The sequence below is a fragment of the Cladophialophora psammophila genome (genome assembly GCF_000585535.1).
Source record: "Cladophialophora psammophila CBS 110553 chromosome Unknown aczJe-supercont1.3, whole genome shotgun sequence".
NCBI classification, from domain to species: Eukaryota; Fungi; Ascomycota; class Eurotiomycetes; order Chaetothyriales; family Herpotrichiellaceae; genus Cladophialophora; species Cladophialophora psammophila.
Genome location: NW_006912924.1, coordinates 1,892,086 through 1,907,502, shown reverse-complemented (window position 1 = coordinate 1,907,502; position 15,417 = coordinate 1,892,086). Strand labels below are relative to the sequence as shown.

The window sequence follows — 15,417 nt, the reverse complement described above, 5'->3', positions numbered from 1 at the left end:
CCGTGGCGATATTGTTATTTGTGTACCTGATGGAGCTGGCCGAGGAGATCTATGTCTATTATCCACCCACCGCCAGACTGAGTTCAGACAGCGGCTTCTCCCGACAAACCATTCGACACTGTAGGGTGTTTGTTCAACTCCCCTGCGTTTGACGAGTCTAGCTCCCTGTCACTTTTACAACTGCTAGTTTCGTTTTCTGCAACTAGCCAGGGTGATATATCATTAAGTCCTAGTCAGGTACTATCACAAGGCGGGGTCAGATTATCCAGTGGAGTCAAATTATCACAATAGAGCATTGGTGATGGTCAAGATTCCACATATATATCTATCTGTAATGCCGGGCCATCCATTCTTGCATCTTTACACACTGTCCGGTTCGAAGCCACATATAGGGCAATTACCTGCCATCATCAACAGATCTATTCGCAAAGACTCGAAAGTACCAACGGTAATATCAAGCATGCCACGCCGTGGCCGCCCACCCGGCCGACGACCTCGTCCCCCTCGTGATCGCAGCTGCAGCACGTGTGGCGAAGATCACCAGGGAGACGGAGCTGGACAACTGCCTGGATACTTCGGCCATGGCAATATGGGCGAGATGGATGGGCCGGAGTTTTATCCCGATCCTGTCACCGGTCTCCCGAATGGTCCTAGATGGGGGAGGCGAGGAAATGGCGGAGGGCGCGGAATAGGGCCTGGGAGAAATACCAACGAGACCATCAACAGCGCATGGGCAGTTGGCAACGACAGTGACTTTGAGGTGTGGAATAATGGCCGACTGGTCGCCAGCGGAGGAGATCGCTTGACTCACGGTGGAGGCCGTCGTGGTGGAGAGCATCTCTACTTCGATGATGACTTTTCTGATGACTTTGACGACTTCGGTGGCGGCCCATTTGAGAGAGAATCACGCCGTGGCCCCGGAAGTAACCCTTTCGGTGGACGCTCTCCTCGAGGACGAGGTCAGCTTCCTCCAGGCATGGAATTTGTTCCGCCATGGCTGTTCGACGACTTTGACGAGGATGATTTCCATGACTTTGAAATAACGGCGTCTTTTGGAGGTATGCCACTTGGACGACGGGAAAGGGGACCGCGTCGAGGTGGCAGAGAGGGCATCAGAATTACGCGACAAGGAGGGGCTATGGTGGTGGACAACCAGTTTGGCAGTCCACCTCACAGAGGTCCAGGACGAAGCGGCCTTGATATAATGCCAGACGAGGACTACAATGCTGATGACTACGACGGTGGTGACGACGATCATGATGGTAATGAAGAAGACGAAGAAGCCATGGGAGGTAGTTCTGGTGGGAGATTCCAGGATCGTGTCTATCGGACTCGAAATGGAGGGACCCTTCGCATCCACTCTGGATGGTAGGGCTTTGAGCTGTTGCCGATTTTCAACACGGTGTCTCTAAGCCACGAGATCCTAATCGCTGGAGGTTGCAGGCAAAGATATGGCTTGAGTCAGTGTTCCAGGCGACTTCTAGACACGGACTTGACCTATGAATGAGTGATACGCAAGATCTCTGGAGGTGACCAGCACAGCAAACGAGCTTTGCTCGCGAGCTGTGACAGATTTTTGAGATTTTAAGCAATATTCATCTAGACTTTGTGCTTTGACTTCCTCTCAATTCTGAATCGACTTTCGAACACCGGCGCAATCTTCGAGATATCTTCCCAAACGCCTAGAAATGATCCTCGGTAGTCCCCCGTTAAGATAATTCCGTAATGTCCATCTACGGCCCTCCCTGGGATGAATCTGGCATTTGCCCCTTCCTCCAATATCTCCCTGACCATCAACTATATCCCGACTATCCGGAATTCGCAGAAGATCTAATGGAAGACCGAATCCTCTTTGACCTTGGAGATCCACATCACAGTCGACATCCACGACAGCGCCGTCGTAGAAGACATGGACGAGAAATACTTTTGTGGGAAGATGGAGATGGGAGTTACAGGGGATGGGACGAGGGAGAAGGAGATTGCGAGGACATTTATGTTCCACATAGACCTCTATCTCGACTCCCAGATTGTTGGTCCAGTTATTGCTACTCGTGTGGTGAACTCCTCGATGTGGAACATGACTGCGAACAAGGATGGGAGATTAGATGGAGTGGTAGGCCTCATGGATTTCGTCGCCGGGATGGAGATGAACTGGAGATTCCAGAAGTCCAACCAGACCTTGAAGTGGAAATGGACAGGGTAATGGAAAGGATAGCCGACAGACAACGGCGACGGGACATCATGGACAACTTGTGGAGAGAATGGTGATTGCCGTTGCAGAAGATAACAGGGTGGACGCAGCATGAGCACTGGGTTTTACCATAGTCATTAAGTTGTATTGTAACAGAGCACTTCAGGGTTCGGCGTTCACGTGCAACAACGCACAGAGGCCTGTCCAGCAGATCGGGAATCGAGAACGCGTTTCTGGTTGATACTGACAAGACAACACCACCACCACACCACCCAGAGGGGCAACGGCTAGGGCTACGAACACCTAGCACAGCGGCAGCATCGAGGAACAGGACTGAACTGATAAAACACTCAGGAATTAGGTAGGCGGCATCAAAAAGCCATAGAATTCATGATACTCTGCTCAAACTGTAAAGAATGGCACCCTGCCAGCACTGTAAACTGTTCCGCACCCCCCTCTCTGCCAGCCCATTTTGGTTTGACATGTGACTAGACAACTTTTCCTCCCTGCCATCGCTCTACCAGCCCAGCACAGCCCATCACAGCACAGCCACTTTGCCTTGTTACAGCATGAGGGCTGCGATAGAAGCTAGAGCTGTTCCACGATATCCCTGAGCGGATTGAGGACCAGAGCAGTACCATATACATGAACGAATAACGTATTGCTGGTGGACCTTGAGTCTGACGCTCTGTTGCTATGTCCATTCGCAAAACGTAAGACTTTTTTGCCGACTTTGATACTTGGGCCTTTCTGTGTCAATGAAAAGGCAATCTGGAAAGGGGTCTGCAGGTACTAATGAACTGTTCCTCCACCTGTCCGTCCCGACATTGTAATTTGTCCATCCAATTCTGCCACCCCCGGTAATCTTCCATAGAATCCGTCACAACAGTAAAGGCCTTGTACCCGGGATCCAGCAGTACGCTTCAGCTCGACAGTCGCTGAACACACCACATACAAAGCAACCGTACATTTTGATATCAAACCCGCCCCACAGGTGCTGGTCCTTCCAAAAACAATAACCATTCGACTTTTTCCTGCCAAAATCATACCGTTCACTCCGAAACTCCTACAACCATGTCTTTGGCGAGTCAGCCGTACCTGAAGATCACCATAAACTATCGAACCTGGAGCTGACGTGTTTGCTGGAGATGCTACCTGTCGGTGTTGGAAATGGCCATCTATCGCCACAACCTAGACTTGACATGTGAAATGCCGCCGTAAAGCATCACAGCCGCGAGGGCTGGACAGAAGGCGGAAATGAGAATTGCAGAGGCTGCGGCGCCCACAAGGATCGGAGTGGCAGACCAGGAAGGAGTGCCCGAGACTGCAGCTGAAGAATCCTTAGCAACAAAATCTTCTGTAGCAGGCTCCTTCGCCTTTGAGTGCTCAGGGACTAGTCGATCTCCGGTAAACCCGTCCGTGGGAACCTGGTGAGCAATATCTTCGGGTTCGAGGACGTTGTTAACACCATGCTTCTCAATAGTGTCTTCGACTTCAACAATGGCAAGACCGTCCTGGCCAATGCTGCCGTCAGGAGACTTCTCGACCGGAGGCTCTTCATGTCCAGTGTCGCTGCAGTGAGCAGACTCTTGGGCGCCGGCTACCTTGGACTCCCAATCCCATTTGCCGCGCACCCGAACGACCCACTCAAGATGATGCATTCGCATGAAGGCTTTCAAAGTTGTAGGAGAAGGCCACCGCCCAAGGAATGCAACTGTATCTGGTTGCTGGAGAACCGCTAGCCACCTCACCTTGTTGTCAACTTTGGTATCAGCAACTTCCACGCCGCGAATGAACTCCTCCAGCGTCTCCCCGCTCCATCGCAAGAAGCAAGAAGCCATTTCATCCGCGCAACGGGCTGGAAGAGAGACAGATCGACTGTTGGATTGCGCGGAGTTGTTGATGTCAAGAGACTTCAGAAGGTACGAGTCTGACGAGTGTCTGAATCGAAATGTCTGAAGTTCCTTTGGAGGTGACCAATCCAAAGTATTCTCACGGTCACTTCCCTGGAATCTGAAGGCGACGGTATCACCAACACTTGTATTGCCGATCCCACAGGCTTGAATTTGGACTGTGTTCTCAATTCCTCTAGTGTCATCTCGTTCATTTTCGACAGGATTGTAGAGAGAAGGATCTTCAGCCTCACTACTATAACCATGCACGGTTTTTCCTTCACATCCGCCATCTAAACCTGACAGGGAGAGGTTGGCTGAGGTCTCACTACTCCTCTGTGTGGCGTGAGTGAGAATGGAAGAGGCACAGATGCTTGCAGTTGAGGAGGGCGTGCAGATACGACTGGTCAGCGGAGAAGCATTCAGCAATTCCCTCAAATCCTCCACTGTTGAGTCTTTCATTCCAATTTCCTCGACCTGTCTAGGTGTGTCGAGAGTTAGAGATCGGATTATAGACCCATTGTCAACATCATGCATTTGCTTGACCATTGCGCGATGCCGCAAGACCTTGGTGCAGGAGTTAGGAGCGTCTTGACGTTTGCACGCCTTGTTGACCTGCTTCAAGTAACGGAGAATCTGACGCAAATTTTCCTCGCAAAGACGTTCACCATTCTACCAAGTTCATGAAGTTAGCCTCGTCTACGAGGCAATGGAAGAGGAAAGGCTGAGTCGAGTCGGTCTTGAGAAGGCCATGGGCCTTTAAGGAAGTGCAAGGATGAAGACTTACCGTAATCATGGGTGGCATCTGGGGGAGGACTAAGGACTGGTCAGGGAGCACAGAAATGAGACGGCAGGTCTGTTCGCGCACAGCGGCGATGAACTGGAGGACGTCTGACGAGGACATGTTGAGATTCTTGAACACAGGGTGGAAGAGGAATGTGTTGGGAGCCACAAAGCTGGAGCTAGATCTTTTTCTTCGATGGTCGGACGCGATCCTGTTCGATCAAGGGAATTGTAAAGAGGAGAAAGAAGGAAATAAACATCCGAGGCCGGAGAGTGAGATATAAATATGAAATCGACACGAGACCATCGTTGCCTGGGGATCGCGTTTTGGGATTCCAGCTTCTTGGCATTTAGCTGGAGGCAGCAACGCGTAGTGAAGTGATGGCGCGACTCAGAGTGCATAGAACAGCGCAGAAGGCGGAGCGTTTTGGTGAAGATATTGATAACTCCATGACGCACAAACGCGGAATGGAAAACAGTGTGAAAAGTAAATGGTGCTGAAATAACCAAAGAAGCCAGAAGATAGAATACTAGGTGTTAAGCGGAGTGAATGAGCACACTAATGTTAGTTGTCTATAGAAACGAGCATCGTTGCTGTATGGGAGGAGAGATCAGCACAAGGCTGTGGGATAGACATCGCTGTGCAGGCAAAATCTAGGAGTCCTGATGTCCGTGCTCTCTGCCAAAGCGAGGTACGAGAGAGTTTAGCCCTTAGCCATAGTCTAGATGACGACAAAGAGACGTTTTGTGCAGCTTGACAACAACGAAGGAAGATGAAAGTGAATGAAGAGGATCCTCGGAAAAAGGGGGATTCGGTTGATAGGTCCAAATAGGAAAGGTGCTCCTGTCACATGACTACATTGCTGTTTATGAATGCAATATCCCCCTTTTCCCGCACGTGATTCTGTGCTACTTTTTTTACGTTTTCCACCTCGACAATCAAAAGTCCACCAGTTATTCTGTTCACGGAGAAGACTTGGTGGATCGCGCAAGCAGAGTACCCAGAAAGTCCCCCACAAAACCATGTTGTTGCCCCCAAGGCTGTTTGATGGCCTATTGTGTTGGGATTGGACACGCGAGTGAGAGATATGGCACTACGCTGTCACCGTGTCACCTCTCTTGCCGCGATCGCCGACGAGGCTGCCCATGGTCATACAATGACAACATGGTCAGTGCCAGTTTTACGCGTCGCCGGGCTCACCATATCTTCTCTGATTTGTGCTCGTCTGCAAGATCTCTTTTATTCGAAACTCTAAGCCTTTAAATATGGATGAACTGAATGGTGGGATCGTGCACACTAACCGTGATGCTAGCCAAACTTGCCTTCCTAATGTGCCTGCCGAATGGCATCATCAACATCCCCGGGCTCCAGCAAACAAAGCAATACCTTCAGGAGGACCAGGAAGATGCTGTAGCAGATTTCGATGTGAGTTCTCTTGTTCTCTTCTCGCAATTGAGCAGGAAGGAGAAGTTGCTGCTCCGCGAGGCGAGAAGCGCGACTAGAAGTAGGGCTGGCTCGGACAGGAGAGACCTCCTATGAGCATGGAGGACGAGCCGAGATTGGTTCTTCCTCGGTTGCTGGCAGTGTCATAGGAGGAAGAGCAAAAATAAGGGGAGAATTTTGGTTGGGGGTTTGGAGGAAACAAAGAGAAAGTGGTGGTGCGGATGGCGACAGCTAGCACTGCCCCAACGAGAGCCATTCTCGTAGTCGACCGAACGAAATCGCGTGAGCTCGTTGTCCGAATCCAGACCGATCACAAGAGCTTTTTGGAAGAGTGCGGATTGGGCTGCAATCCAAAAATTCGATGCATGTTCACTGGCCATTCTAATTGCGACCCAGCAAGTAGATTTGATGTTTCCAATTGAATTTTGGCGCCATTGTATACATTGATCCATCCCAATTTCTCCCTCCCTTACACCATGACCTCAGGATATCGAAGATGTCCAATCCGGTCCGACTACTTGACATTCCATGGAGACAATGATACCACGATGCAACGCCAACAGAAGACGCGCTGGCCATTAGTTCTCCCCAACAGCTTTTCACACCCGATTCATCTGATCTCATCTTCGAGCTTTGGGAATCCCATTTGTTGCCCCTCAAGCTGTGCCATTGGCAAGTTTCTGGTCATCTATTCCACTGAGATCTCTATAGCAAACCGCCCGTGTCTCTCATTGACATTTTCGGCTCTCTTATGTACCAGAGGGTTTCCTTGACACTTGCCTGTCGGAGAAAGGATCTGAAGGGTACAGTTGTTGACCAACACCAGGTCGATTGAGCGAAGACGCGACCATTATCCCCGAGGCTTCTCAGAACAATACATGCTTGAAGTAGATCAACAAGATCAGAACGCCGAACGCGAGCACGATGGTTCCGAAAATGACTTGGTCCTCAACTACCCGCGGCTTCAGCGATTCCAGCTGCTTGCGGAGATCAGAATCGTACAAGGCAACAAGATGTTGGAGTCCATCTTCTTGTTGCCATCCTTTGTCTTGACCATCTGGCTCATTCTCCAACAACCTGCCGGACTCATCCGCGAGTGAATCAAGAAATCTTTGGATCTGTTCACACTTCTTTGCTTGTGTCACCTTCGTGGTGTGTTGTGCTGGTTGGCTGATTTGATCGATACTGTGGGACAAGGCTCTCAAGTAGGCCAGCGGGGGAACCAGATGTTGAGGTAGCTTGGAACGCTTCGCTGAGACCGTCAACTCTGCGATCTGCAAGGCGAGGTGTCCTTGGAAGGAGATGAGGTAGAAGTCGGGATCCATTTCTTTGAGTCTTCTGGGCAAGGAGTTCTTGAACGCAACGACTGTGGGCTGGATTTGTTCAGCATGAGCCGATGGCGGGTTGTCAGGGATGTTGCCCAGAATTGTGCCGGTTCCAAGGTTACGAAGTGCAGTGTTGCCAAAACCCAGCATGTTGAATCCGGGTGGAAACGCTGCAGGCAGAACATTGCTCCCCACGGGACGGTTTCTCAGCTGTGGCGGGACGTATTTGCTGGGGGTGTCAGAGCTTATTTGTTCCATTACTTGTATCGAGAAGAGCCGGGTTATCTCAGCATGGAAATTGATCAAGATGACCGCTGACTAAAAATGCCGGTGCTGCGGTGAAAAGAGAAGTGAAGAAGCGAGACGGCTACAAAGAGCAATATTCTGAGAGGAAATACGAACCTGGGACGACAACGTTTGCTCGACGGGAGGACGTCAAACATGACAAAATCGGACCAGAATTTGGTTGTGCTAAACGATGAGGAGGATTCTGTTCGTTTTTGAAAACACTGCCAAAGGGGGCTTGGTTGAGGTCAAGCAGGGACAAACAGGGACAAGAAAGAACAATCCGGGAAGGGAAAAGATTTTGCACGAATTCCTACCATCTCTAAAGGAGTCTATGAGGGCTATGTCAGTGTGATGGCTTGCGCGAACCTCTATAGAAAGAGCGTATATGGTGTCCACCTCCATTCGAGGCATCATCCACCGTGCCTAGCTCATGTACTAGACCTGGTGCCCCAACGAGCAGTCGTTTCTCTGTCTGCAACATCCATCGTATAGGAAATTACAGAACAATCTGGGGGTTTGATGAAAGCTTGTGTTGGGCGGTGTGTTCGGGGTGAAGACGGAACACATCGCGCCCGCAAGGCTGGCCATCTCCAGGGGGGTGGGCCATAAAACCCTATTCATCTTTACCGCGACCACGACGGCAATGGAGCCAGAAGACACTGACATCAATATGAAATGGAGACTGATCGAATTTTGATAATTTTCTGAATTGATAATCTAGATGGGATTTGCTCGCAAACTTATCTGAGACGCTCCAGGCGCCTTCTGTATGTTGTGCACAGCATAAACAAACAGATGACAAACGCTGAGCGGTTCGAGGTTTTCTTTTCAAAAAGCCTCGCCTGGAAATAGACGACATAGTATTCCACATACTTTGCTGCAAGGACCGTGCGGAGTGGTTTCCTCAGCGTCAGCAGAACTTTGCCCTCGTTGCCTGGATCAAGGGTCCATCTTAGAGTCCTGCAGATGTTGAGCGGCTCTCGAGGAACGTCGATGGCTTCTTCTGTCGGTGAACCATGCGAGATTTCAGACTTTCGCTTGCGTGGGATCATGTAGTTTTTAGGGATTTGGAAAGGCATGGCGTATCAAGGAAGAGTTGTCGGAGGAGGAGATGGGTTACGAGATTGGAATGTAAATGCAAACTTGTTGAAGGTTGGTTGGTTCGGATGTCAGGAAAATCGCCATGACTAGGGAGTCGAGGAAGTATATATACGATGGAATGTGGCGCTGGAAACGACAAGCTGGCGAGGCAGTAAATCCCTGTTACCAGGCAGTATGCTCAAGATTGCCTATACGAAGGCAGTTCAATTCTGCCACGCACGAAGATGACAGTAACTTTTACCCATATACTCTTAGGGCAGCTGGCCACTTTAAACCAAACCAAGAACAAAAGCGGAGGCAGTGAAATTGATACGCTTCTCAGATGACCAGTTGTGAATGACATAGTTAGAGGGACAATTTCTTTTTGGAAAACTTAATACCCAGGATGGAGTGCAGCAAGAGTTAAGGCATGCGGATCATGGGCTACCCAGTTGGGAGCTCTTATGGGTATTGCCCTACTACCTTCATCTCCTTCGGCCCTGTGCTTGCCTGCCGACAGCATCTAATCTGACTCTACCACAGCAACGTAGTCCCATCATTCCTCTTGCACAATCTGCCGCACTTTCCGAAGGCCCAGACGCTCGACGCCATCCAAGTCCACATATCATTGTTTGGCATGTTCCCTCCTAGAATACCCCCAGTCAGTTCTCCCTCATGAAGATCAAGCAGCTGAAAACCGCCGCGCATTGAAGTTTTGGATTCCTGACGGCCACTTGATTCTGAAAACGGTCGGTAATAGACTCGCCGTTGTTGTCACGAAGCGTAGCGTAATGCGAACTTTGGATGCCGAGTTCTTTTTCATGATACGCACCAGTGCCAGATGTTGCAACTTCCTCGAGACTTGACTTTGCGTCTGAGTCCATACTCGAATCGGGGAGACTGTCGAGCCAGGGGACCGCACTGGGATTCATTTTAGGAGTCGCATACCCGTTGAGAACGTCGTCACACCGATCGTGAGCTTCACAGTCTGGGTCACAAGCTGGATACAATTCAACAGAGTCTTCAAGCCAAGACTCGGCTTTTCTCTTTGGGAAGGGAGATAGCTTCGTTGGACACTGCAATCGTGGTAGATTCTCCGGTTCGCGACAGTCTGAGTATCCATCTTCGCACCTATCACTGCTTATGTGGACCGGCTGTGCGCGAGGTCTCAAAATCCTGTAAATGGTCTCAAAAACTGTGCGATGGCTGTCATCTTCGCCAGGCTTGCGAGAGTTCCAGAGTCAAAAGCACTCGAAGGAAAAGAGTAGTTAGGGGCGGAATGATCGGCACGAACTTGTCATGTTCGGATTCCGATCGAGGCTGCGGTAGACAGCGGATGCCCTTGAAGTCATAACAAGGCAGTGATGCCTCAAATGCTGTGCCAAAGACCACACAATACTGGCAGGGTAAGTAGAGAAATCAACTTCACACGACGAGCAGCAACAACCAGATGGTGCACAACCACACCAAGGCGGGGGTTGAGACCTGAAGGAGCATTCTTTTGACAGTAGTAAAAAATTGAGGTTGGCAGTTATGTACAACTTTCTCTTTTGAAACGAAGCCTACATGTCTTCTGAGGCAGTGGCACCAGTGATAATTTCGACCAATTCTCCGGTAATGACAGCTTGTCGGGTTCTGTTGTACAGGATAGTAAACTTGCCGATCATGTCTCCGGCGTTCTTGGATGCGTTCTGTTGAGACTACGTCAGCACAGATAGTAATGTCAGAACTCAAGAGGACGACTCACATCCATGGCATTCCGCCTGGCGGATTGCTCGCAGGCATGTCCTTCGGCAAGAGCCCAGTAGAGAGAGTTGGCCAGGGAATATTCTCGGAGGTTGGCGAGGACTTCGTCATCGATCTCAAAGGCGGCGAAATTTGGAGACTGCGTGATAGCCTCCTCGGAATATGCCTCAACGGTGACAGGTTCATAGCTCTGGGCATTGATGAACTTGTTGTAGAGGATCTTAATGCTTGCGTATTCTTCGGGGAGCAAGACGAGTTGGTCGGCAATGGCTTGGGCATCTGCGAAGGTAGGGACGTCTCTGCCCACGCCGGCAAAGCTCAGGAGGACATTTCTAGGGTTGGAACGACCAATCTGGGCCTTGCACTTCTCACCGATAATTGCGATGTCGAGATTTGGATCCTGTTCGAGCATTCGACGAGTGGTGCGCGACAGTCCGGAATGGATACCACCACAAAGGCCCTTGTCGGAGCTGGCAACAACCAAGAGTGTCTTTTTCTCTTCCAACGGCTTTGTCTCCGCCTCTTCAAAGACCTTGTTTGACGTTTGGCCGTAGGTTCTGGAATCGGACATGGCCTTTTGCGCACGAGTGAGCTTGGTGGAGGCAACGATTTTCATGGTCTTTGTGATCTTTTCAATGTTTCGGATGGACTTGAGGCGACCTGGCAGCGGTTAGCGATTGCAACACAGCTTTCTGCCGCAGACCCCATACTCTCGATTTCCCGTAGTGTAGCATACCCGGCGACTTGGGGGGGAGCCGTCCTGATGATGGATGAGTTACGTTATCCAAGCTCCTGAGATTTTGCAGCAACTCACTTTGCAAGGACGGCGTTGCCGGCTGCGAGGGCCGGTCTCACAGCTCTGGACAGCATCATGGCGAGACTTGCTGACCACGAGGCCGTGAGTGAACAGGGTTGAGAGATGGAGTGGACGTGAGGGAGAGGAGATTCAGTTGGTGCGAGGGCAGCTTGTCAATGAACAAACTGAGGTTCCGAACAGAGCTCGCTGGTGGGAAGACGCGCTAGCCAGATGTGGGATGGTGCATTTCTCGCATAAAATCGTCGATACAACGGAATCTAGGTGGGCATTTTGGGGCATTTTGGGGCATTTTGGATCCCCTTCTTGCCCTGCTAAGTTCTTGCGCTTCCTTCAGAACGGCCTCACGAGTCGCCTGGTCGGGTGGACTTTGGTGGACTGCGCTCTGCTCTCTGCACTCTGACTTTCCCTCCTTCTTTTTCTTTCTCGGCCTCGCCCACTCCTTGTCTTCTTCTTTCTTCTTCTTTCACTGTCTCTCTCTCTCTCACACACACACACACACACTCTCTCTCTCTCACTTGTCTTGATCACCGCCTCCCCAATCGTCTCCTTCTCATACCAACCACGGGCACGGTCCCCATTGTTGCTCTCGAGCGTCGCCCACCATTCCGAGTTTCCGAGGCGCGTTTTGGAGGTCACTTCAATCCGTCGCCTCTCCCTCCTGCTTCCGTCCACCTCTGTTATTAGCCGTTCAACATCTACACCCCTTACTCGTCAGGCCTCTGCGCTCTGTCTCTTCTGTCATGCGGATCATGGATTCTTCGGACGACGATATGCCCCTCGCGGGCTCAAGGAGGGTGAATGGCACAAACGGAGGTACGCTCTCTCTACCACCATCGACTAGTCCAGGCAACTCCGTTTGCGTGGCCTGTCTCAGCTCTACATTCTTTTACATCTCGACCTCTCATTTCCTCGCTAACACTGCAAACAGTCGCACCTCCTTTGTCTTCCTCTAAAATTCCATCCTCGATTGACGCTGCAATGGACCGCCAGATCCCCACGAACGGCGAAGTCGTGCCCGGTATTTCGATGGCAAACGGTGAGGTGAAGGTGGAAGAGTTATCACCATCCGGAAATAAGGACAATATCCTCAACGGCGTCGCTGCTGCGAAGCGCAAGGCCAGAGAGAGTCTCGCACGACCATCTTACGCCGAGCCAGAAAGCAGCGACGACGATCTACCACTGGTATGCGACCCGGTCAATTCCAGGACATGTCTTTCGAGAGATCATATCGGCTGATGTGGATGCAGAGCAAAAAGAGAAAGACTTCAACCGCTGTCGAGTCAGATTCTGATGATGTCCCTCTCGTCGCGAAGCCAAGGGCAAATGGCAAAGTTGTTCAGAAGCCTCCTCGAGCCTCGGCTCATCAAATCGGTGAAGAGTCAGACTCTGACGTGCCTCTCGGGCAGAAGCTTGCCAAGCAAAAGCAGAAGATCGAGAAAGCGGCAGAGAAGGAAGCAAAGCAGATTCGAAGGGAGGAGAAGAAGGACGCCGCGAAGGCTCCCAAGAAAGCCGTGGCCGCAAAGAGACTAAAAAAGGAGGAATCCAGTGATGATGACAAGCCTCTATCGAAGCGAGCACCCGCGGTTGCTACCAAGAAAGCTAAAGCTGAACCATCCAAACCGACCAAAAAGATCAAGCCAGAAGTTACCTCACCCGCAAAGAAACCCAGGACGGTCAAAAAGGAAGAGAGTGCCGATCCTGAAGACGAGGAAGAAGAAGAGGACGAAGTCAAATGGTGGGAGGATCCCACCAAAGGCGATGGAACGAACAAGTGGGAGACATTGCAGCACAATGGCGTTGTCTTTCCCCCTCCTTATCAACCTCTTCCCGACCACGTCAAGATGAAATATGACGGCGAACCCATCACCCTCCATCCTGATGCAGAAGAAGTTGCCGGTTTCTTTGGCAGTATGCTCAACTCGACGCACAACGTGGAGAACCCTACTTTTCAGAAAAACTTCTTCAGCGACTTCAGGGACATTCTAAAGAAGACCGGCGGCGCAAAGAACAGAAACGGCGAGAGAGTGGACATTAAAGAATTTTCAAAATGCGACTTCAGGCCCATATTTGAGTACTATGAGGCTGACAGAGCAGCCAAAAAGGCTCTGTCCAAAGAGGAAAAGAGAGCTATTAAGGTAGCAAAGGATGAAGCCGAAGCCCCGTACATGTATTGCACATGGGACGGCAAGAAACAAAAGGTTGGCAATTTCCGAGTCGAACCTCCTGGGCTTTTCCGTGGTCGAGGTGACCATCCAAAAACTGGCAAAGTCAAGACCAGAGTCATGCCTGAACAGATCACAATCAACATTGGCGAAGAGGCAACCGTCCCTGCTCCACCAGAAGGCCACAAGTGGAAGGAAATCAAGCACGACAAGCAAGGGACGTGGCTGGCCATGTGGCAGGAAAACATCAATGGCAACTACAAGTATGTTATGCTGGCGGCGAATTCAGACATAAAGGGCCAGAGCGACTACAAGAAGTTCGAGAAGGCTCGTGAACTCAAGAAGCACATTGATCGGATTCGCAAAGATTACAAGAAGGAACTCAAATCAGAGCTGATGGCGGAACGTCAAAAAGCAACCGCCATGTACCTGATCGATCAATTTGCCCTTCGTGCTGGTAATGAGAAAGGGGATGACGAGGCTGACACAGTCGGTTGTTGTTCCCTGAAATATGAGCACATTACTTTGCGAGCTCCTAGCACTGTCGTCTTCGACTTCCTGGGCAAAGACAGCATTCGTTTCCATGAAGAATTCGAAGTGGACGCGCAGGTGTTCAAGAATCTCAAGATCTTCAAGAAGCCGCCAAAGAGTGAGGGAGACGACGTCTTTGACAGACTCACTACGACGCAACTCAACAACCACCTTAAGAACTATATGCCTGGTTTGACCGCTAAGGTCTTCCGTACCTATAACGCGTCGTTCACAATGTCCAGGCTGCTCTCCGAGATGCAATCTGAAGGTACAATAGCCGAGAAGATCAAGGACTACAATGACGCAAATCGGAAAGTTGCAATTCTCTGCAACCATAAGCGAACCGTGGCAGCTGGACATGCAGGTCAGATGGAGAAGTTGGGCGACCGAATCAAAGGCCTCAAGTATCAGCAATGGCGAATCAAACAAATGATGCTCGACATCGACCCAAAGATCAAGAAGAAGAAAGGTGCAGAGTACTTTGAACTGCCAGACGACCTGGATGAAGCGTGGATTCAGGAACACCAGGCCTTCTTGGTGGAAGAGCAGAAGATCAAGATCACTAAGAAATTCGAAAAAGAGAATGAGAAACTCAAAGCGGAGGGTGAGAAAGAGATGAAGCCCAAGGAGCTCGAAGAACGCCTGAAAGCTGTCAAGGATTTGGAGAAAAGGTTCCAGAAGGAGAACAAGACGAAGAAGGTCGAGGCCGAAGGAAAGTCACCGACCATCGAGAAGTTGGAGGAGCATGTCAAAAAGTTTGACGCGAGGATTGCTACTATGTCCGTGCAGGCAGAGGACAAGGAGAACAATAAAGAGGTGGCACTGGGCACTTCGAAGATCGTAAGTTCTGCACCAGGAAGCCCTCTACACCGCCATGATGGCAACAGGCTTGCTAACCGCACCTCCCTTGCAGAACTACATCGATCCACGGTTGACAGTAGTTTTCAGCAAGAAATTCAACGTGCCAATCGAGAAGTTCTTCTCAAAAACCCTACGCGAGAAGTTCGAATGGGCCATCAAATCTGTCGACGAGGAGTGGGCCTTTTAGGCTTACGCTCATTTGGCTGGGGGCACTTGGACAGAAATCAGTCATGACGAACAAACGAAATCTCAATCGCGGTGACCTACAAAAATCTGCCGGCGTCCAGCTTTATTGAC

At 50.5% G+C, this 15,417-nt stretch overlaps 5 protein-coding genes across 5 annotated transcripts; 2 read left to right on the top strand and 3 right to left on the bottom strand.

The window, feature by feature from the left end:
* Positions 1-589: 589 nt before the first annotated feature.
* On the top strand, positions 590-1,372 carry A1O5_02869 (uncharacterized protein; the record flags this gene model as incomplete). Its single annotated transcript, XM_007743483.1, has 1 exon — positions 590-1,372. The coding sequence occupies one exon, from the start codon at positions 590-592 to the stop codon at positions 1,370-1,372; it is 783 nt and encodes a 260-aa protein (XP_007741673.1).
* A 1,997-nt stretch (positions 1,373-3,369) lies between these two features.
* A1O5_02868 (uncharacterized protein) lies at positions 3,370-4,632 on the bottom strand (the record flags this gene model as incomplete). Its single annotated transcript, XM_007743482.1, has 1 exon — positions 3,370-4,632. One exon carries the CDS (start codon positions 4,630-4,632, stop codon positions 3,370-3,372), a length of 1,263 nt encoding a protein of 420 aa, XP_007741672.1.
* Positions 4,633-7,176: 2,544 nt separating this feature from the next.
* Positions 7,177-7,785, bottom strand: A1O5_02867 (uncharacterized protein; the record flags this gene model as incomplete). The annotated part of the gene is made up of 1 exon (XM_007743481.1): positions 7,177-7,785. One exon carries the CDS (start codon positions 7,783-7,785, stop codon positions 7,177-7,179), a length of 609 nt encoding a protein of 202 aa, XP_007741671.1.
* A 2,780-nt stretch (positions 7,786-10,565) lies between these two features.
* On the bottom strand, positions 10,566-11,619 carry A1O5_02866 (ATP synthase F1, gamma subunit; the record flags this gene model as incomplete). Its single annotated transcript, XM_007743480.1, has 4 exons — positions 10,566-10,694; positions 10,751-11,409; positions 11,460-11,509; positions 11,564-11,619. 4 exons carry the CDS (start codon positions 11,617-11,619, stop codon positions 10,566-10,568), a joined length of 894 nt encoding a protein of 297 aa, XP_007741670.1.
* A 696-nt stretch (positions 11,620-12,315) lies between these two features.
* Positions 12,316-15,307, top strand: A1O5_02865 (DNA topoisomerase I; the record flags this gene model as incomplete). Its single annotated transcript, XM_007743479.1, has 4 exons — positions 12,316-12,379; positions 12,495-12,748; positions 12,814-15,099; positions 15,173-15,307. 4 exons carry the CDS (start codon positions 12,316-12,318, stop codon positions 15,305-15,307), a joined length of 2,739 nt encoding a protein of 912 aa, XP_007741669.1.
* Between the last annotated feature and the right edge of the window lie 110 nt (positions 15,308-15,417).